Here is a 23,219-nt window from a genome sequence, read left to right on the forward strand (position 1 = left end):
AATACTATAGTATAAAAAGATGTCATCTCACTTTTAATTCTATGTAGTTTCACAAAACTGATTTGTAAACAATTGTAACATATATATATAACACTGCACACTATTTAATTTTTATGATGAATATATTTTCTAAAATGAAAATTCTGCATTATTTATTAGTTGTGGTTCTGAGCATCGCCGCGCCTGCGCTGATTGGATCACTACAATCCATCAGAGGCGGAACATCCGAGATTCTGGGTTCTCGATCATTGGACTAAAACAGCCAGGTACAACTTTCCTATATTTCTCAGAAATATGATACAAATTCCATGATTTCGTCAAAATAATTAATAATGGATTTTTATTCGTATCTTTTCAGAGTTCCAAAGACGTTGATGTATTTGGTTTATGTATTTCATTTTTTGGACAAATTTTATTTCCAATCTATCTGTAAATATGTATATAATAAAAATGTGGACAAAGCATGTAGAGAAAATTCGAATTAAGTAAAATGGAATAATTTAATTTTTGACTGTATTCTAGCTTCTGATCGGTTAATAATAAAAAAGGAACACAAATAACTTCTGTATAGCCTCGTTTTGTATAGGATCCACTCCCCCCTCACAACCAGTTGAATCATCATATAACTTCGTTTGCAAATGGTCCTGAAGAGAAGGATTTCTCCTCTATAAAATCCCCCAGACCCAAATGGACTACACTCCAGTTTCAAAGAAAAAATGATCAATTTAAAAACAACAGATACCGGTAATTCTTCGTGGCAGTCAGTGTGGGTAGTAGTATGTTAGTATGTCTGTATTCAGGGTGGGAGTTGTTTAGTACACTCTTTGTGATACATTTCTTTGTTTAACCAGCAGCTAAATGCAAAAGATGACTGTACATTAAGATATGCTAAATTTGCGTAAAATAAACTTTCAAAACAGACATTAAAGGATGAACATAATACATATAATCTACAACTTAACAATTCTAAGTAAATAAAAGTATGTATTAATTTGTAAATAGCAATAAACATGGTAATATGTAAAGATAAATTGTCAATCATTGAATATGGCAAATGTTATATGTATTTGTTTTTTTATGCCCCCGTAAACGAAGTTTCGGGGGCATATAGTTTTTGTCGTGTCCGTCTGTCTGTCTATCTCTCTGTTTGTCCGCAAAAACTTTAACCTTGTCCATAACTTTTGATTTAGTGGAGCTTTGACTTTCATATTTCACATGTATATTTCTTGTGACAAGACCTTTCTTTGGGTACCACCAAATTTGACCTCTTGACCTTGACCTTGGAGTTTGACCCACTTTTACATGAAAATTTTAAAATCTTACTTTAATTTGGCCATATCTTTTGAACAGTGGACACCAGGACATTTATACTTAACATATGTAACGTTTGTTAAAAGACTTTTCACTGGATACAAACAACCTTGACCCTTTGACCTTGTAGATTTCCGTACTTGTGAAAAAACTTTAACCTTGGCCATAACTTTTGAACGGTAAGGGATACGGCTTTCATACTTCATATATGTAATCCTTGTGAGAAGACCCTTCATTGGATACCAAGAACTTTGACCTTGACCTTTGAGATTGACCTACTTGAAAAAAGCAATCCTTGACCATAACTTTTAAAGAGTTAGGGCTAGTGCTTTCATACTTTATATATTTGATCCTTATGACAAGACCATTCATTTGATAACAATAACTTTGACCCTTTGACCTTGGAGTTTGACCTACTTTTTAAGAAATTGAACGTTGACCATAACTTCTGAACGGTTAGGGCTAGGACTTTCATGTTCTGCATAAGTATTTTATGTGGCAAGACCTTTTATTTGATACTTATTACACTGACCTTTTGACCTTGACCTTGGAGATTTTTGTACTTATTAAAAACTTTAACATTGACTTACTTTCGAATTTCACAATTGTTTTCCAGTGAGAATATCCTACTTTTGGTACCAATTAATTAAATTTGCATTTAAGAATGGCTTAATCTTTGCTATGTTGCCATACGGGGGCATCAGTGTTTTAGAAACACATCTTGTTTCTCCAACAATCAAGTGCCCTAAAGGGACATTCATAATTAAATCGTTATAAACAAACTTAAGCATATTATAAAAGAAAAATCATTACATGTCATTCCCAGAATCGTTAATGGAGTTATACAAAATGCAAAAATACATTTATATTTGTGTAAATTACTATCTAATATTTCCACAACTATCTGGAACTGGGCATAAAACATCGAAGAAGTAAAAAGAAGATAAGAACAATATTGAATATTGTAAAAAGGAGGCCGAAGAACGATGTACATGCAGTAAATGACAGACAAACATTCACCCTAAGTATTCGTGACACTCATTAAATATACTTTTTTTTTTTTACAGAATACACCTTTATATTTCTTCATAGAATTCAATTTTCTCAAAATCTTGTGTATAATCCCTGAGAGTGAGATAATTCTTTAATACCTCTGACAGGGGCAAGGTACTGATCAATGATTCTATCTCGGAGCCTTTATTAACGAATACTAAATGTTGTCGTAAAGCTCTCCTGCATAGAGATTGCAATGTCAATTGTGGTTCTTCAATTCTTTTTAACATTTCTTGAAATTTTTCTACTTCACTCTCATAGTTGGCTCGTTGGTAATATCCATACTCTGAGCGAAAAGTTGAAATGTCAACTTCCGAGAAGTCAATACTTTGAAATTTTGAATCAACCTTGAAGTTGTATCCACACCTTATTAAAGTCTCAGCCGCCTTAAAATATCCATTCCTTGTCAATGAGGCAAGAATTGATTTTCCTTTATTACTGAAAATATAAGATTCTTTTTAAGGAGGCTGTGGGGTCATCAAAAACATAAGATTTAACTTAATTTTATAGATATGATATCTTAAATCGTCAGCTATCATTTGGCAAAGAAAATTTTCATTCAATTTAATTTTAAAAATTGATCATTTTTGTGTATCTCTGTATGGAGCTCTTCATCTAAAGGAGATCAATCTGGTCTAAAAATGGCCACAACCACCCAGCCCTCTTAATTAGATCTTTTATTACTGTATCAGTTTTTAAATCATACAACGAACAAATTAATATTTCTATTCTCGACTATCGTTATTAAATAATTTCAGTCAAATTCAACCTTTTATTCTTTACAAATATGAGTGAATATTCAGGACATCTGAATACTTACCCAGGACGCAAAAGAACAGATAAATCACATCCCCCACAAAGTAGAAGATTGAACAATCTCAAGTCAACCTTTTCTACGTATTTTTCCTCTGTAAATTCTACACATTCCGCATTTTTTATAATCTTTTCGACAATTCTGAAGAGTGGATGTTGTCTGTAATATATATACGGTTTACCATGTTGACCTAGGTTGATGCTACAACCGTACCGAAGAAGGAGTGGTACAATCTCTGTAGCCTGATCAAAACCTAAAGAAAACGAAAATTCGAGGGTTGATCATATAGTTCTGTCATGTTGTAAATTTTGAATTTACCGGGTGGCTGTAAATACAAAATTTACAACATGACAACTTCCTTTCTAAAATTTTAGCATGATATGATGAAAGCAAACAATGGGTACAATTATAATATAGAGTCATAATGCAACAATATTGGAAAAGAATGTTTCCACTTAAGCATAGTGCCGTGGCCCCTTTTTCGGACCTCTCTAACTTTATCTTATTAACTCAAATGTTAATTATTTTACACCTAACTCATACTTTGTTATCTTTGCAGTATATTGCTTGCAAAAATTCACACTGAAAACGGAGTCTTAGTTTCATAAATGGTAATTTAAAAAGCCATATGCTTCGTGTTAATTCCGGAATGTTGCGCTTGTCCGAGTTGGGTTTTAATTGTGTCACATTAATGTTCAGAGTAAGCGGGGCATTTCATCGATCGATTGAACAGGTCGAGGAAACTATTTTCTGTGACGTCGGAATAAATTTACATGTTAAGTGAGGAACCAACGTGACTTACAAATTGACCAATCAGCTCAATGAGTTGCATTATGGTCTGCTACAAAAATACTACACGTGTGTTTCTAAAAGGCCTATTTTTTTAAATCACTCTCGGAAAAAAGTGATGCATTTTTCCAAGCATTTTACACACTTAATACAATATGAACATCATTATCTACTGATTCCATGCTCACATTTATATACAATTGATTTACAATGATAAAAATAAGGGCTTTCTCCACTCCATTGTACAAGTCCGTTTGTCATGTTTGTTGACAGCTTTCCCCGTGCTGTATAGCGGTACTGTCAGTGAAAAGTCAATTTCACGTGACTATTCCTTAGTCCAAAAACAATCAACTTTGAGGTGTGCTCACGTATTGTCAATGTTTATAACGTACACAACTTCAAAATATATGCTTCTCATGTTCTATGATCAACGTGCATGAGGGTTTATATAACAGTTATAAATAATTTAAAAAATGCAACTTAAGAACCTTTTTTTTGTTTATAAAGTGCAAGTTTTAATTTCTGGTAACAAATAACTGAGCAACAACTACATAAATTTAACCAGTAACATGGCAAATTAACGAATATCGAGTTTAAAAACTTGAGTCTTATTTACTAGTGAAGACTTTGCGGTATTTCAAAGTACTATTTAACAAGGAAAACTTACTTTGTTTGTTAATGTGAGCATGGGGAATCTTAATAAGTACCCAATCTTCGTATTTTTCATGACAAATTTCAAAAAAATTGTTAGCTGACTTTCCTGCAGTCGTTTGAAATCGCGTCCTAAAATTCCCTGAGCCACGTGTTCGTAGTAAAAATAAACATGTAGTAGACCATCATGCTTTTCGGCTCATTCACTGGATTGGACAATTGTTTGCTGTGAGCACCTCTGTGCGCAATCGCAACAATATCCATATAAGGTAGTTTCCTCGACCTGTTGAAAACATGTCATATTTAGCCAGTTATAATGGCTTTTGGAATTTAATACAAAGACAAACTGTATACAAAAAAATAAACACGGAGAATTTCTCAAGGATTACGCCATTTTTTTTTTTTTTTTTTTTTTTACGAAAGATTGTACTGGGGGAGGATCTTTGAGATGTACGATCCCTATAAATCCAGATCCCCCATCTTGTGGTCGTTTCTCGGTGGAAATTTAACACTTTATTAATTAAACTGAGCCTACTTGTATATGAAAACGGGGAAAATCATATTTAAGAAAAAGTTCTATATTTTTTAGAAGAGCAGTGCCTATTGAAATTTTAAACATCTCTCTCTCTGTCTCTCTCTCTCTATTCGTACTTTTTAAAGTACAGTAAATATTCCGCACTTCTTACAAATAATGGTGTACGAAATATTTTTTGTGATGCTGCATGTGGTGATATTTTATTACCAAAACAATTTTATTAATTGTATGTGCGATTGTTTTTTTGTTTTGTTTAAATTGTTTGTTTGGGGAGGGGGGATACCAGTAATTTTAAGAATTCCATGCCAGTGTTAAACAATCTACATAATTATTCTACCCCGTGTCCTTATATTTTTGCAGTCAAAAACACTTTGATGAATGATGTTTCTTTGAAGATGGGAGCTAAATCTTTGAAACTCGTTGAGCCTCCAAACGTGCCCCGTAAATCCAAGGACTAAAAATAAAATATCGTTACATTTTTTTCCAATTTAATATTCCATCACCTTATTAAAACACTTGACAAAAAAGAAATAGTTCTATGTTGATTGATTAAAAATGTACATATGTACATGTAATGTTCTAAGTTGGACGCCTTTCGACGGAATGTTTATCGGATCTACAACCACGTGGTTTATTGATTTTTTTTTTGTATTCACAAAGTTACCTGAGTCTACAAACCACGTGGAAAATTGGAATATTAAACAGGTCACAATGAGGTCAATGACATGTAAATACCCGTAAACAGTGAAGAAAACTGTCGGCGTTTCGTACCTTTTTTCAAAAAGTTTACCCCGAGCGCAGGCTTACCCAAAATTCTCCCTTAAATATGTTGAATTTCCGACAGTTCTACACCTTCTGTCCTTTTGAGAAATTTGGGCAAGCATGCGCTCACTATGTATTTCAGCTCTAAAAATCGGAATAACTTTGAATAACAATGGAGATTAGTGATTTGCATTGACCCCTCTTACAAAACACAGTCTCGTTCTTTTATATTACTTACTTTTAATTTCTGTAATTTTGCAAAGTTGCGATCTAGACCTTGAAGAATTGTTTTATTAATTTCATTAGGATACTTTCTGTATCTTATTTTTGCGCAATTTACCGGGGCCACGTTTTATACACTAAGTGCAATCATTCTTTCATCACTTTCCAATTACAAATAAGGTCACACGAGCTTTTTGAAAATGGAAGGGTAGAATCATAAATAACTTGTGGGAACAAAAAATATGTTAGCTTGAAAGAACTATGATTTTGTGCTCGGATTTTTTTAATGTTGACATATTATTCTATTGATTCAAACATTATTACTCCGAGTCTGTGTTTTGAAAAATGTATTTCCCGCTATATGAGCTTACATCAGTTATATGCATTATATTGATGGAAGAATACATCTCTGAGAGTAAACCTCATGCAGATTGATTTTAACTCCATATTTATCAGATTATATTATGTTGATTGTGTGTATGGATAATAGGATAAATATTAGGGATGTCAACGAGTACCCGGTTAACCGGGTACTCGATCGAACGTCCGAGTATCGAATACTAAAATCGGTACTCGGTTACTCGGATGTATATTTTTGAATAGTTCTAAACTTATTTATTAATGCATTAAACAATCTGTTTTAAAACGTAAAATGCTCATTGCACTTGTACATACAGTAATTAGGGTTTCCTACGACTCTAAATGACCGTTATCGCCTGTGGCAGTGTTTATACAGTAATTATCATGACCAAGCACCTTGGGTACCTGGCTTTTCTCACCTTCGGCTGTCTTCTTCCCTTATTTTTTGTTTGGCTTTAATTATTTGTTTTCACTGAACATCGTTTAAGATCCACTATGTTTAAATAAATTAGATAATTTTGTCATTTCTCCGAGAAGCCGTAAATTCTCAGGAAAAGAGCGGATGATATTACACGTGCGATATTACATGCCAATTCAACTGTTGAAGGCAAAGGCTTTAAAAAAAACTGATGTCCATCGTTGCACCAAACTATAATATACCGTACCGTAATATTATAAAGTCTAGGATCGAAAAAGTGTACGAAAATCGTAAATCTGCTCTGTTAGGAGAACTTGATCAAGTTCAAGTTGATACTGTACGTATCTCTGACGACTGATACCTGGTCGTCAAATGCGACAAAGAGTTACATTACAATTACGTAGCAGATTTTTTTTTTTTAAACAAAAACACTGTGAACAACTTATATTTTTAATTCTTGTGTTTATTTGATAAATAAATTGAATATTATGTATGTTATATTAAATTTCGTCGGGCACGAAGTGGTCATCATTATTATGACAGAAATACATTCACGGATAGGTCTCCTATCAGTGCATCTGGTTTTATTTCTACAAGAGTTTACAATGTTTTATACTTTTCAATTTGCTTGTTCATATTTATTTACACTTTTACCGAGTACCCGGGTACTCGATCGGAAAAACGTCCGAGTAACCGAGTATTAAAAATCGACCGATTTGACATCCCTAATAAATATACAAGTATTACGTAATAAAAGTTGTAGACATTCCGGGGGTCATGATTTTAACAATCTAATATCTACACTATCCAAGGATGCTTCCACATAAGTGTCAGCTTTCCTGGCCCAATGGTTCTTGAGAAGAAGATTTTTAAAGATTTGTTCTATCCATTTCTATGTAAAACTTGGATTCCCTATTGTGGCCCCGCCCTAACCCCGGGTTCATGATTTTAACAATTCAAAATATATACACTACCCAAGGATGCTTCCACATGTCAGCTTTCCTGGCCCAGTGGTTCTTGAGAAGAAAATTTTGAAAGATTTGTTCTATACATTTCTATGTAAAACTTGGAATTTCCTATTGTGGTCTCGCCCTACCCACGGGGGTCATGATTTTACAATTTAATATCTACACTAGCCAAGCATACTTCCACATAAATTTCAGCTTTCCTGGCCCAATGGTTCTTACGAAGATTTTTTCATGAACTCGCCCTATTTTGTCTTTTGTTGATTATCTCCCCTTGTAAGGAGACTTGGCCCTTTATTTTAATAATTTAAACTCCCCTTTACCCAAGGATTCTTTGTACCAAGTTTGGTTAAATTTGGCCCATTGGTTCTTAAGAAGAAGTCGAAATTGTGAAAAGTTTACAGACGGACAAAATGTGATCAGAAAAGCTCACATGAGCCTTCGGCTCAGGTGATCTAAAAATAATTTAAACAAGAGGCCCACGGGCCTTATAGGTCACCTGAGTATTGTGTAACAACTTTCAAACAATTAAATTTCGTTTGTGTTTTAAACCAGAAGCCATGAAATTCACAATTTTGAAAGAGGCACCATTGCTTATCATAAATAAAAAACTGCATGCTTACTCTACTTACTCAATACCCAGAGGTAGATCAGAGTTACAAAGAGAAAATGTTTTTCACTTTGTGCACCTCACCCCAAAAGAACCAAAGACCCTTGGGTCACATATTTCAAAATTATGCAAATTTTGTCGTAAAATGGTTGATTAATATCAAAGAGCAGATTTCAAAGCATTAAATGTACCCCCCCCCCCCCTCCCCTGACCCAGGGGGCATAAAAATAACCATTTTGCTAGATGCACCTTTCTTCATCATAAATATATATACTTGGATCATTGGCATAAAATTCACAATTTTGAAAAAGGCACCCTTGCTTATCATAACTATGTGCTTAATTAGTTATTTAATACTCAGAAGCAGAGAAGAAGATTTTCAAAGAATAAATGCATTTTCACTACATAATCAATATACTCCCGCCCTAACACAAGAATCCCTGACCCTGGGGCCATAATTTCCACAATTTTGGAAAAGGCACTCTTGCTTATCATAACTATGTGTTTAGTTAGTTTATTTAATACTCAGAAGCAGAGAAGAAGATTTTCAAAGAATAAATGCATTTTCACTATATAATCAAAAGAGCCCCGCCCTAACACCAGAACCCCGGACTCTGGGGCCATAAAATTCACAATTTTGGAAAAGGCACTCTTGCTCATCATAACTATGTGCTTAGTTAGTTTATTTGATACTCAGAAGCAGAGAAGAAGATTTTCAAAGAATAAATGCATTTTCACTATATGATCAATAGAGCCCCGCCCTTACACAAGAACCCCTGACTCTGGGGCCATAAAATTCATAATTTTGGTAAAGGCACTTTTGCTTATCATAACTTTGTGTTTAATACTCAGAAGCAGAGAAGATTTTCATAGAATAAATGCATTTTCACCATATAGTCTATAGAGCCCCGCCCTAACACAAGAACCCCTGACCCTGGGGCCATAAAATTCACAAATCTTGAAGAGGCACTCTTGCTCATCATAACTATGTACTTAGTTAGTTTATTTTTAAATACCCAGGAGCAGAGAAGAAGATTTTCAAAGAAATAATGCATTTTCACTATATAATCTATATAGCCCCGCCCTAGCACTAGAACCCCTAACCCTGGGGCCATGAATTTCACAATATTGGTAGAGGACTCAATGCTCATTCCATTCATGCTAACAGTTTGCCTGCTTGATGTCCAGGAGTAAAGAAGAAGATTTTTAAAGATTGCAATAATTTTAGTGGTTTTGTCCCCACCCCTCAGGCCCCAGGGGAGCGGGGACCATGAAATTCACAATTTTTGTTCCCCTTCACCCATAGATGATGTATACCAAATTTGGTTGAAATTGGTTCAGTTGTTTCAGAGAAAGCTGAAAATGCTCAAATGTTAACACACGACGACGGACGAAAACGGATAGCAATAGGTCACCTGAGTTACTCAGGTGACCTAAAAAAATCAATTTATTGCCTGGCAAATAAGAATTTTAACTTCACGCAGATATTCTAATGTAAATTCAATTTAAGATATATTTTACCTAAATTGCATGCATATAAAAGACTGGTTTCAGAATCATCCCAGATATTTGGGTGAGCACCATTTTTCAACAACGCATTCACCAAGTCAGTATCCCCCATGTTGATTGCTACTATGAGATTTGGTGTATCACTACAGTCTGTTTCAGCATTGGGATTTGCTCCATGTGATAGGAGTTGAAAAATTAACTCCTTCGTTTCATCTTTTATTCCACATTTTACGTGCATAAATGCACGATTCAAGGCACATCCTGTATTGGGATCCGCTCCGTTTTCCAGTAAGTATTTGCTAACAGCAATGCATTCAATATCTAAATGAAGTATTTGATGTTGGGACACATTCCTAATATTTATTTATTTTGAATTTTCTATATTTATATCTAGAAATGATAACCAGAAGTCTCTGTCGAGACTGTAGCTCCACTGGTTTATACTTAAAACAAAGGAAGAGAAAAGTAGCAGTTGGGACTTGAAACTTTAAAACAGCATTAAATAGAACAAATGATCCTTGCCGCTCTTCAAAATAAAAACCGATATATAGAATTATGTATCTTAGTATAGTCTACTTGTGTGCCGAATTATATTGAAATCGGACCAAAACTGTAGGAGGAGTAGCATTTTGAAAGCATTTCACAGAAATTTCTATTTTTAGAAACCACGGCAACACCGTTAATTGAAATCAAAAACTGATGCACAGAATTATGTATCTTAGTGTAGTCTACTTGTGTGCCAATTTATATTGAAATCGGACAAAAACTGTAGGAGGAGTAGCATTTTGCAAGCATTTCACAGAAATTTCTATTTTTAATAACCATGGCAACACCTTTCATCGAAATCAAAAACCGATGCATAGAATTACTGTATACAGGAAAATTTTCGCCCCCGTTTTATTTTCGCCCCTTTCGCCCTCTTCTTGATTGGGCGAATTTAAAACGGGGCGAATTCAAATTACACAGTATAATTTCTAAAAAAAAAAAAACTATGACAGGGCGAATTTAAAACGGGGCAAAATTGTTGCCAAGGGCAAAAGGGAGACATTAGCATGGGGCGATAATAACCCTGTATACAGTATGTATCTTAGTGTAGTCTACTTCTGTGTCAAGTTATATTGTAATCGGACCAAAACTGTAGGAGGAATAGCAGTTTGAAAGAATTTCACTGAAATTTCTATTTTAAGTAACCACGGCACACACAAGTAGACTTCACCAAGATACATAATTCTATGCATCGGTTTTTGATTTCGTTGAACGGTGTTGCCAAGTTATAATGAAATCGGACCAAAACTGAAGGAGGAGTAGCATTTTGAAAGCATTTCACAGAAATTTCTATTTTTAGAAACCACGGCAACACCGTTAATTGAAATCAAAAACTGATGCACAGAATTATGTATCTTAGTGTAGTCTACTTGTGTTCCAATTTATATTGAAATCGGACAAAAACTGTAGGAGGAGTAGCATTTTGAAAACATTTCACAGAAATTTCTATTTTTAGTAACCATGGCAACAGCTTTCATCGAAATCAAAAACCGATGCATAGAATAATGTATCTTAGTGTAGTCTACTTGTGTGTCGTTATATTGTAATCGGACCAAAACTGTAGGAGAAGTAGCATTTTGAAAGAATTTCACTGAAATTTCTATTTTAAGTAACCACGGCACACACAAGTAGACTACACTAAGATACATAATTCTATGCATCGGTTTGTGAATTCGATTGAACGGTGTTGTCAAGTTATATTGAAATCGGACAAAAACTGTAGGAGGAGAAGGTTTTGGAAGAATTTTACAGAAATTTCTATTTTTAGTAACCACGGCAACACCGTTCAACGAAATCAAAATCCGATGCACAGAATAGTCTATTTGTGTGCCAATTTATATTGAAATCAGACCAAAATTATAGGAAGAGTCGCATTTTGAAAAATTGTTTACAGACAGACAGACGAACGGACGCATCACTATCGCATAAGCTCTTCTGGTCTCTGACCAGTAAAGCTAATAACAAGAGGCCCATGGACCACATCGCTCACCTGAGCACTGTGGCTGGGAAAAAGTAGAAATTGGTTTATTATTGAATAGTTTATATCCAAAATAGTCCCTTGACCAATCATGGCTTTGTTATTCTTGATTAGAAGATTTAAAAAAAAATTTCTTATATATTTCTATGTAAAACTTTGATTGGCCATTGTAGCCTCGCCCTACCCCCGGGGGTCATGATTTGAACAAACTTGAATCTACACTAAATGGGGATGCTTCCAAATAAATATGATCAATTATGGCTTTGTTATTCTTGAGGAGAAGATTTTTAAAGAATTTTCTTATATATTTCTATGTAAAAATTTGGTCGGCCATTTTGGCCCCGCCCTACCCCCGGGGGTCATGATTTGAACAAATTTGAATCTACACTACCTGAAGATGTTTCCCCATAAGTTTCATCTTTCCTGGCCAGTGGTTCTTGAGAAGAAGATTTTTAAAAGATACCACCAAATTTCAATTAATTCCCAATTATCTCCCCTTGAATAAGGGCGTGGCCCTTCATTTGAACAAACTTGAATCCCCTTTACCCAAGGATGCTTTGTGGCAAGTTTGGTTGAATTTGGCCTAGTGGTTCTTGAGAAGAAGTCGAAAATGTGAAAAGTTTACGACAACGACGACGACAGACAACGGACAAATTGTGATCAAAAAAGCTCACTTGAGCCTTTAGCTCAGGTGATCTAAAAATGTATACAGGGAAATTTTCGTCTCCGTTTTATGTTTGCTTCTTTGACCCTAGACACAAGTAAATTCAAAGAGAAAAGTATCATGTCTTCAAAAGAAATGTTTCTGGGCGAATTTAAAACGGAGAAAAAATATCGGTATTATTTCGAATTGCGAAAATAAAATGAGATGAAAATAACCCTGTATTCACTGTCCGCTTTCAGTTCCAATTGCGTTTTAATGTATTCAATAATTTTACATACAAATTTATAGAAGGCAAGTATCTTGCTAATTTTTAAATGAGATTTATAAATCCCCATGTACGTTTTACTTTCAGTCAAGTTGAATAAACTCACCGCAACCAAATTCACAACAAAGACTCAGAGCCGTTTGTCCATTACAATCGGTTGCATTCACATCCGAGCCATGTTCAACAAGTTCTTGAATAAGTTGTGTAGCTCCAACAGATATCTTCGTATTACACAGAACTTTGACAGCTAAATGAAGAACACTATCTCCGCAGGTGTTTTTCGCATTTAAATTAACCTGGTTCGTAACTAGCAAATGTTGCAGAAAGCGAATGTCCTCTGAAAATAAATTTTATCCAATTTTTTTTAAATTCATATCTAATTGATGCTAAACGATACACAGAATTTGCAAACAAGGTCATTGTCAACTATAAGTTGCCTGCATGTTGCAAAGCTTACGGCATTTGTTCTAGTTTCGCAGAGTAAAGAGTTGATTGATTGATTGTATATTGTTTAACGTCCCTCTCGAGAATTTTTCACTCATATGGAGACGCCACCATTTGCCGGTGGAGAGCTGCAAAGAACTATATGCGGTATATTGCATATATTTGCCCCCACAAAAGTCAAATTTTGAAAACTTCCTGAAATGTGCTAAATTCAATAAATTGTATTGGAAATATAAATTAACAGAAAATATTATAGTGTCAAAGCAGTGTATTCACAATTTTTGTTTTCATGACGTCACAAACTAGTCCGATTTTATATCCTTTTTCAGAAAGAGGACAAAATGGTCAAAATTTCAACAATTTTAGCTTTAAAATTTATAGAGCGCAAGTTTGTTCAGGAACAATATTGACATACGAGGGCTGTTCGGAAATTATTGAGACAATTACATTTACTCCATAAAGGACGGAGATAATTTCATGAAAATTCATCAACATTTTATAAAGAACGAATAAAACTCTCACGCAAAATTTCTAAAACCTGGGATAATTAGATAAATTTTGGTGAAATAATAAACTTGCATATGTCTATTGACCCGGAGCAGCATCGCTACGTCAATTAACGTCACGTCAGTCGGAGATTGATTTGCATGTGAAACGATCGGGAAGCGTTAAATACTCTTCCTTTTTTGTTATTACCTATAACATTAAAAACCAGAAGTCTCTGTCGAGACTGTAGCTCTACTGGTTTGTACTTATCAAAAACCATTTTATGTATCTTTGTGTAGTCTACTTGTGTGCCAACTTATTTTGAAATCAGACAAAAACTGTAGAAGGAGTAGCGTTTTTAAGGAATTCCACAGAAAATTCTATTTTGAGTAACCATAGCAATACCGTTCATCGAAATCAAAAACCAATACACTATTCTATGTATCTTAGTGTAGTCTACTTGTGTGCCAAGTTATATTGAAATCAGACCAAAACTGTAGAAGGAGTAGCGTTTTAAAAGAATTTCACAGAAAATTCTATTTTTAGTAACCATGGCAACACCGTTCATCGAAATCAAAAACAGATGCACTATTCTATGTATCTTAGTGTAGTCTACTTGTGTACCAAGTTATACTGAAATCAGACAAAAACTGTAGAAGGAGTAGCGTTTTTAAGGAATTTTACAGAAAATTCTATTTTTAGTAACCATGGCAACACCGTTCATCGAAATCAAAAACCGATGCACTATTCTATGTATCTTAGTGTAGTCTACTTGTCTGCCAAGTTATATTGAAATCAGACAAAAACTGTAGAAGGAGTAGCGTTTTTAAGGAATTTTACAGAAAATTCTATTTTTAGTAACCATGGCAACACCGTTCATCGAAATCAAAAACCGATGCACTATTCTATGTATCTTAGTGTAGTCTACTTGTCTGCCAAGTTATATTGAAATCAGACAAAAACTGTAGAAGGAGTAGCGTTTTTAAGGAATTTCACAGAAAATTCTATTTTTAGTAACCATGGCAACACCGTTCATCGAAATCAAAAACCGATGCACTATTCTATGTATCTTAGTGTAGTCTACTTGTGTGCCAAGTTATATTGAAATCAGACCAAAACTGTAGAATGAGTAGCGTTTTAAAGGAATTTCACAGAAAATTCTATTTTTAGTAACCATGGCAACACCGTTCATCGAAATCAAAAACCGATGCACTATTCTATGTATCTAAGTGTAGTCTACTTGTGTGCCAAGTTATACTGAAATCAGACAAAAACTGTAGAAGGAGTAGCATTTTTAAGGAATTTTACAGAAAATTCTATTTTTAGTAACCATGGCAACACCGTTCATCGAAATCAAAAACCGATGCACTATTCTATGTATCTTAGTGTAGTCTACTTGTGTGCCAAGTTATACTGAAATCAAACCAAAACTGTAGAAGGAGTAGCGTTTTAAAGAATTTCACAGAAAATTATATTTTTAGTTACCATGGCAACACCGTTCATCGAAATCAAAAACCGATGCACTATTCTATGTATCTTAGTGTAGTCTACTTGTGTGCCAAGTTATACTGAAATCAAACTAAAATTGTAGGAGGAGTAGCGTTTTGAAAAATTGTTTACAGACGGACAGACAGACAGACGGACGGACGCCGGACGCATTACTATCGCATAAGCTCTTCTGGTCTCTGACCAGTAGAGCTAAAAAAATCAGACAGTCTCTTTTCTTAAAGTATCATTTGAAAATGTATGCTGTTTCTACCCCAGTGTAAAATTTTCATTGGAGGAAAGGATGACTTAGAATCATGCACTGTCGATTTATGCAACGCAGGTAAACGATATTTTAAAATGCCGTAACGATATTAATATCGTGAGTAATAACTTATGGTTGTCCAGAGCTTTTACATTTTACATTTACTCTGGTTGAATTAGTTGTAAAAAAAGAAATTTATACCAATGAAATAACTATCCAAGCACATTATTTTTTTCTCACTTTTATTAGGTCACCTGAGTAAACTCAGGTGACCTATTGCTATCTGTTTTCGTCCGCCGTCGTTCGTCGTGCGTCGTTCGTCGTGCGTTAACATTTGAACATTTTCAGCTTCTTCTCTGCAACCACTGAACCAATTTCAACCAAATTTGGTACAAAGCATCTATGGGTGAAGGGAAACAAAAATTGTGAATTTCATGATCCCTGCCCCCCTGGGGCCTGAGGGGTGGGGCCAAAACCACTAAAATTAGTGCAATCTTTAAAAATCTTCTTCTTTACCCCTGGACATCAAGCAGTCAAACTGTTTGCATGATTGTAATCAGCAATAAGTCCTCTACCAAAATTGTGAAATTCATGGCCCCAGGGTCAGGGGTTCTAGTGCTAGGGCGGGGCTAAATAAGTAGGTAGTGAAAATGCATTATTTCTTTGAAAATCTTCTTCTCTGCTCCTGGGTATTAAAGAAACCAACTAAGTACATAGTTATGATGAGCAAGAGTGCCTCTACCAAAATTGTGAATTTTATGGCCCCAGGGTCAGGGGTTCTGGTGTTAGGGCGGGGCTCTATTGATTATATAGTGAAAATACATTAATTCTTTGAAAATCTTGTTCTCTGCTCCTGGGTATTAAATAAACTAACTAAGTACATAGTTATGATAAGCAAGAGTGCCTCTACCAAAATTGTGAATTTTATGGCCCCAGGGTCAGGGGTTCTTGTTTTAGGGTGGGGCTCTAATGATTATATAGTGAAATGTATGAATTCTTTGAACATCTTATCCTTTGCTCTTGGTTAATATGCTAATGATCTAATTACATATCTAAGGCCAGGATTTATTTTATTTTCAGTTTTACAAACCCTCCGCTCAAGGTTTTGAACTTTTAGAAAAAAATAAAACAATTTTTTTCTTTCCGATGTCAAATTTGAGTCGGGATCGAGATTTCAAATTTACGAACTCGCACTTCCGGTTTTTAAATGAAACGGAAACGGCGGGTAAATAAAGCTAGATCCAAGAATTTAGCATGGTTTAGTGTAAAATTCATCGATAAGAGTGCCCTTCAAAACGTTTCACCCGTTCAAAGGACAAATAAAATGCTGACGACTTTGTTGCACAATGACATGCTGGTGAGATAATTATGTATTCGTTTCAAAAGTAACTGTAAATTATTTTCCTCCCCCAGGTTTTAAACTGCCCGTGGTAGCTATTGCATATTGTCAGGGACATTGTTTAGGTCTCTGTTATAGCTTTCAGTCTAAGCATCATTCTTCAGAAAATGGTTGCTTATGCATCAGATGTAATGAATAAAACTATTGGAGAAGTGAAGTCCATTTGAGGAAGAAATAAACAATAACCTGAAGTGAAGAAATAAAAAAAAAATTCAACTATTAAAAGGCAAGAATATACAAATATATGTAGTATCATTTATATCAGCCAGAAAAATTATTTTACACTTAATTGAAAAAATGTTGACCCTACTCCCCAATACTTCCTGTCTGTTTTATGATAGGAATTATAATTTTAGGCATCAAGTAAATTTTAAAACAATGTCTACACATTCACCTAACACATATTAAGAAAATGAAGATGTATTGAAAGACTTTTAAAGAATTGATTTTTTAAAATATATTTTGATCAACATCACAAAATTTATATAACTGGCCCAAACTGGCAGATGATGAAATAAGCAATTAAATGTTCTACTTTCCTATTTGTAAGCATTATGTGTCCAGTGGTAAGGAGCCTATTAGGATAGCATAAAAAAGAATGTACAAATGTTAATAATTGATTTATCAAAAAAAATTATTTCCTTTTGCTTGCGGGACTTTTTTATTCTCATGTTCATAACTAAACCTAAACATAAAAAAAAATGCTGGCCTTATAATGAAGAAAGGGTCCTCTTTCAAAATAGATAATTTCAGGGCTGCTGGGTCAGGGGTACCAAGGGGGTACTTTGACTAAAAATAAATTAATGCTTTGAAATCTGCCCTTTGATAAGCAATGGTGCCTCTTTCAAAATCCGTGAATTTCATGGCTTTTGGCTTAAAACGCGAACCAAATACAATCGCTGGAAAGTTGTTACATGATACTCAGGTGACCTATAAGGCCCGTGGGCCTCTTGTTGTTTTAGAAGGTCGTTAAGTCTGGAAGAAAGAGTTCTACATTGCGCTACACAAAATTTTAGGTATGCTGGCTGCTCCGCCCTTGACGTCAAATTCCATTTTGTCGTTGTTAGCAGATTTTTCTACCGCGCTTAATTTTTTTATGATCTCCGTATTTCTGATCAAAATTCTATAAAAGATGCACAAGATGAATTTGAAATAAAGCTGAAAAATTATACACATAAACTGAATTATTTCCGCTCTTATTATTGGTCCACGACAAGCTAGAACGGTGGTGTTACATATTTTCAAAATCTGATTTCATGACTGCTCCAGGTACCCCTACTATTGACGCATTTATATATCATTTCAGAGAAAATATTTAACATTTGTAAAATATATCTTGCTTTTATTGATTCTTAGTGTATGTTAAACGTATATGCATATTTTCACCGAAAGACGTTCATTAGAAAGCAAAATATACACAATGTCTCAATAATTTTCGAACAACCCTCGTATTTCATTGATATTATCATTCTACACATTATATCAACATATTGATCCTGAACACACATGCGCTCGGTGATTTTTACCCAAAATATCGACGAAATATGTACATTTTTCTGTAAAATTCATAAAAAAGCAAGCTGAAGTTTACGTCATGTTTGTGACGTCATTACGTACATATGGCGTCATTACTTATGAAAATATTCAGTGCTTTGAAGTCAGCATATACTCCCCTGTTTAAGAACTTAATTAGATATATCTCCATCAAAGTTTGATTTGGGGGGCAAATATTGGTTATTACCGAATAAAGTTCTTTTGTCCTCTACTCTGCACTCAGGGCCATTGAGCAGGGAGGGATCTTTTTCGTGCCAGCACCTATTGCGACACGGGGCCTCGGTTTATACGGTCTCATCCGGCCTCCACGTCCCGCAGTGGGTTTCGAACCCGCGACGTAAGGATTTATACTCTTTACTTCGCGACTCTAGAACAGACGCTCTAACCACTGCGCCACGCGGGCGACGAGTAAAGAGTTGAACCTCATGTGCGAGTTTCAATACCACTGCAGGACGTTAAGAACGGCACTTCGGATAAAAAAGAATAAAAACGATGTTTTGTGTCTAAGTAGATGCCGGCAGTAGAAAGATCCCTTACTGCCCAAAAGCCAAACTGCAAAGTGCATGTCCATTTGTAATCAGTATAAATGGTAGCTTTTCAAAATGAATGAACAATTCTCGAAGGTTAAAAAAAAACACAAAGAAAATATATTGATTTTGGAATTTTCAAAATAGTGATTTTAAACAAGATAACTGATATTGTTGTATGAAATTTATTCGTCAGAACCATGCTTCGATTTAAAAAGAGGTCGGTCACCGGCTAACAAGATGGCGACTCCCATGAGAGAATTTACTTTTTAAACAAAGATATGTGGGTTAGGTATAACAGTTGCAACGCCGCAGTCGGTAATCTACTTTTTTTTATGATGGAACGCAAACATTATACCCAAACTAGAGGTACTGTGCGCAATGAGCTCACTAAATGATACCCCCCGCCTCCCATAATGTCTATGTGTAGTCTTGTTTTCCCAGACTCTCGCTCTCGAGACTTTGCCCGGATGAGAATCTGGTCTGATTACTATTCTATTTTTGTAACCAGTAGAGGTCGCTAAACCAGCCAACAAGATGGCGGCTCCCATGAGAGAATTTACTTTTTAAAAAAAGATATGTGCGTTTTTTGTTCCTTGTAAAGCAGACAGAGGTATTCTATTATAAAACCAGATAAAAGTAAAGGCGCAGCCTCTCTTTTTTTAAAGAATACAGATCTTAGCATCGAAGAGAATGTATCAGCCAATGAAAATCCAAACCGATTTCTCGGTAAGCCTCGACTTAAAATTACAAAAATAGAATAGGAATCAGACCAGACTCTCGCTAGGGCAAAGTTTCGAGAGCGAGAGTCGGGGGAAAACGAGACTAGTCTTATGTGTTGCTATATATTGTTGTACGATAATGTGTAAAGAGGAATAACTCGTCCCATCAAATGTTATCCAGAAGCTTCTATATGTGACGTCATAGGTAAACATATAATGACATGTTTTGCTATGGGAAACCTAAAATACGCGTCGAATAAAAAAGTAAAATAGGAGGTGCACAATGGCAATATGTAATAAAGATTCTGTGAAAGTTTCATTAAATTTCACTCAGTAGTATTTAAATCAATTTCTTCTTTGTGAATTTCTTCTTTGTGAATTTTGAATTTTTGCCATCCAGTAAAAACTAAGCATGACCTTACTGACTGTTAAGCTTTTGTTGATAGACCCCCCCCCCCCTTTTTTTTTAACAATTTTAAAACATTACCTCTCTGATCTTTTACCAGAACAGATAGAATGGAATCGTACATCACATGCAGTGCATTTAATTTACTCGGCAGATCATTCACCCTCGCTCCATTCTTCAGTAAAATATGAACACATTTAGCATTAAATGTTTCTATTGCTTGAATTAAAGGATTTTTCTCAAGTTTTTCTTGGTTTGGATTTCCGCCGAATTTTATCAAAAGTTTAACGATGGACGATACTTCATCTTCAGTGTGATATTTTGCGTTTTTTAGGATTAAATATAAAGGAGTCTCGTGGTCTGAATTCGTGTCGTTTGGAGAAAGACCCTGCTCTAGCAGGTAGCTGACCATTTCTACAACGCTGCCGATACCTGAAAAATAATTCCTCACACGTTGTTATAATTTTAATGTTATCAATACAAACAGTACACTTAATTATATATATATATATATATATATATATATATATATATATATATATATATATATATATATATATTTAATGAACATTTTATTATATTGCGCTGTTAAAATAGTGCTTTATAAACTTTATATATATACGAGTCATATTCACATTAAATTATGCATTTTATTTCTCTTCTGTGTCCAAAGGTAACAACCTTGGACAAATATTTAACCAAATTTTAAATTCTGATCCTCTTATGGACCTGCTGTTCTTGAAATATATCTGAAACATTATTTCCTGTATTCCCATGAGCAAAAATTTTTTTTCATCTTTTCCAATATTATATAGAAATTTTTAAAACAACCCCACAACTTAAAGAAAAGGCCCATAATTGACCATATGGCTCACTTGAACACTGTAACAAGGAAAAAACTAAGAACATTATAGTATTGAAAAGCTTTAATGCTGTATTGGTCCCAACCTACCCCTACAAAGAGTTGGTATGACTTGAACAAAATTGAATATACACTAAATAAGAATACTTACCTTTTTTACTGTGACTTTTTTCCCTACAAGTTTGAACTTCTATTGTGACCCTATCCTACTCCTGGGGATAATTGTTTGAAAAATACTGTAATCTTCACTATCTGGGCATACTTCTATATAAATATGTCCAATTATGGCTTTGCTGTTTTTGAGAAGATTTTCAAAGATATCTCCTATGCATTACTATGTAAAATTTTTATTTCCCCACCCAACCATGGGGACATGATTTGAACAAACTTGAATCTACACTACCTAAGGATGCTTCCACATAAGTTTCATAATTTCTGGCACAGTGGTTCTTGAGAATAAGATTTTTAAAAGGTTCAATGTTTCACAAATTCACGATAAACTGCTCTTGAAAGAAGGCGTGCCCTTTTATTTGAACAAACTTGAATCTCCTTTACCCAAGAATACTTTGTGGCATGGCTATGTAGTTCTTGAGAAGAAGACGCCAACTACGAAGGACAACGGACAAATTTCGATCAGAAAAGCTCACTTGAGCAAAACCGCTTTTATGAAAGGAAAGTTTACTTATGTCTTTTGTTGCTCACTGAATGTCTTGAAAATCATATTTGTAAAAGTTCTGACGACAATGCACTTATTTGGACACTTAGTGACCCCTTAGATACTAAATTAACACCTTTTATTCTGCAAGAAATATTACAATTTCACGAAAACTGTATTTCAATATCTGGACTCAACGAGGAATTATTTTTTTAAATAGGAAATGAAAATTATATGCAGCACAGACTGACAAAGTGAACCGTGACTTTGCTTACCTGAAGACAAACAAAGATGCAGACATGAGTTTTCATCCTTGTCTTTTAAATGCAAGTTAGCCCCCTTTTCAACCAGAGTTTTCAGTTTGGACAAATGTCCAGTCGAGGCAGCGATGTGTTCTTCCGAGAGTCTTCTATCAGATTCACAAACATCTTCATCGTTGCATGCAAGTAGGGTAGCAATTTCATCCCGCAAACTTTTAAAGTTTTCCGATTTTTTGTAAATGTCAGACTTCAAGTACAAATCAAGAGGTGTAGAGCCTTTATAAAGTTCAGTCAGGCTTCCTCCAGCCTTCTTGTGGAACTCTATATACTCGATGCATTCTTTTAACAAATTTGGTGTAATAACAACTACCAAAAGAAAATGGCAATGCTCGATGCATTTTTTAAACCAACTTGGTGTAATAACTACTACTAAAAGAAAATGGGAAATGCAAAGTCATTTACGCTGTAAAAAACTTAATAATCATGAATCCTTATAACCATTAATTACTTTGTTTTTTAATTAGTTCAGCGCCTAAAATAATTCTTAAAGGAGTCAAAGAAAGAAAGAGAAAACGTTTTCAACATGCCTTATCGCACAATCAATCAGTAAATAAGCAGAATTTTCGAGCTAGTTCTGTGCGTAACCACAGGTGCTCGTAAACAGGATTATCCCTACCCCCCTTCCCCCAACCCTGTGAATAGAAATTGCATATGATTGATATATTTCTGTGATTTTCAAACAGAAACATATAGATTAAATTGCCAGAGATTAGAAAAGAAGAAAACAATCAGATTTTTATTTAATATTGAAAAGGGTGGGGGGAAGGAGGGGGGCAGGGTTAATCCTGTCAACGAGCACTGTGTGCGTAACTACAAGAAATGGAAATAAATAAAAGTAAAAATGCTAGTAACACTTACTTTTATAAAAGTCGAAAGGTAGCCAACAATCATGTAAAATACCCCTTTCTGACTTTTTAACAGACAGGTCCGCCCCTCTCCTTACTAAGGCTTTCATCAATGCGAAATGTTGATGTTTACAAGCCAGCTGTAACAGAGAAGTTAATTCGGTCTCTATACATTTCGCTCCAGCGTTCAGTAAATGTTCTATAATTGAGCCTATGCATTTGTATGTGGAATACCCATCCCTGAGGTAAAATTTTCGGTACTTTTCTACTGTCTTCTGAAGCACAGTTTTCCCTGATG

At 34.7% G+C, this 23,219-nt stretch overlaps 1 protein-coding gene across 1 annotated transcript; it reads right to left on the bottom strand.

Moving 5' to 3' along the window:
* Window positions 1-2,211: 2,211 nt before the first annotated feature.
* On the bottom strand, window positions 2,212-23,206 carry LOC134233075 (ankyrin-3-like). The gene is made up of 7 exons (XM_062715070.1): window positions 22,935-23,206; window positions 22,032-22,382; window positions 20,321-20,671; window positions 13,058-13,288; window positions 10,012-10,320; window positions 3,185-3,431; window positions 2,212-2,802 (listed from the first exon to the last, which is right to left on the bottom strand). The coding sequence occupies exons 1-7, from the start codon at window positions 23,029-23,031 to the stop codon at window positions 2,388-2,390; spliced, it is 2,001 nt and encodes a 666-aa protein (XP_062571054.1). The 5' UTR covers window positions 23,032-23,206; the 3' UTR covers window positions 2,212-2,387.
* Between the last annotated feature and the right edge of the window lie 13 nt (window positions 23,207-23,219).

This window comes from Saccostrea cucullata, unplaced genomic scaffold, assembly GCF_032062105.1.
Source record: "Saccostrea cucullata isolate Sc308-1 unplaced genomic scaffold, CSIRO_AGI_Scuc_v1 ctg50, whole genome shotgun sequence".
In the NCBI taxonomy this organism is placed as follows: Eukaryota; Metazoa; Mollusca; class Bivalvia; order Ostreida; family Ostreidae; genus Saccostrea; species Saccostrea cuccullata.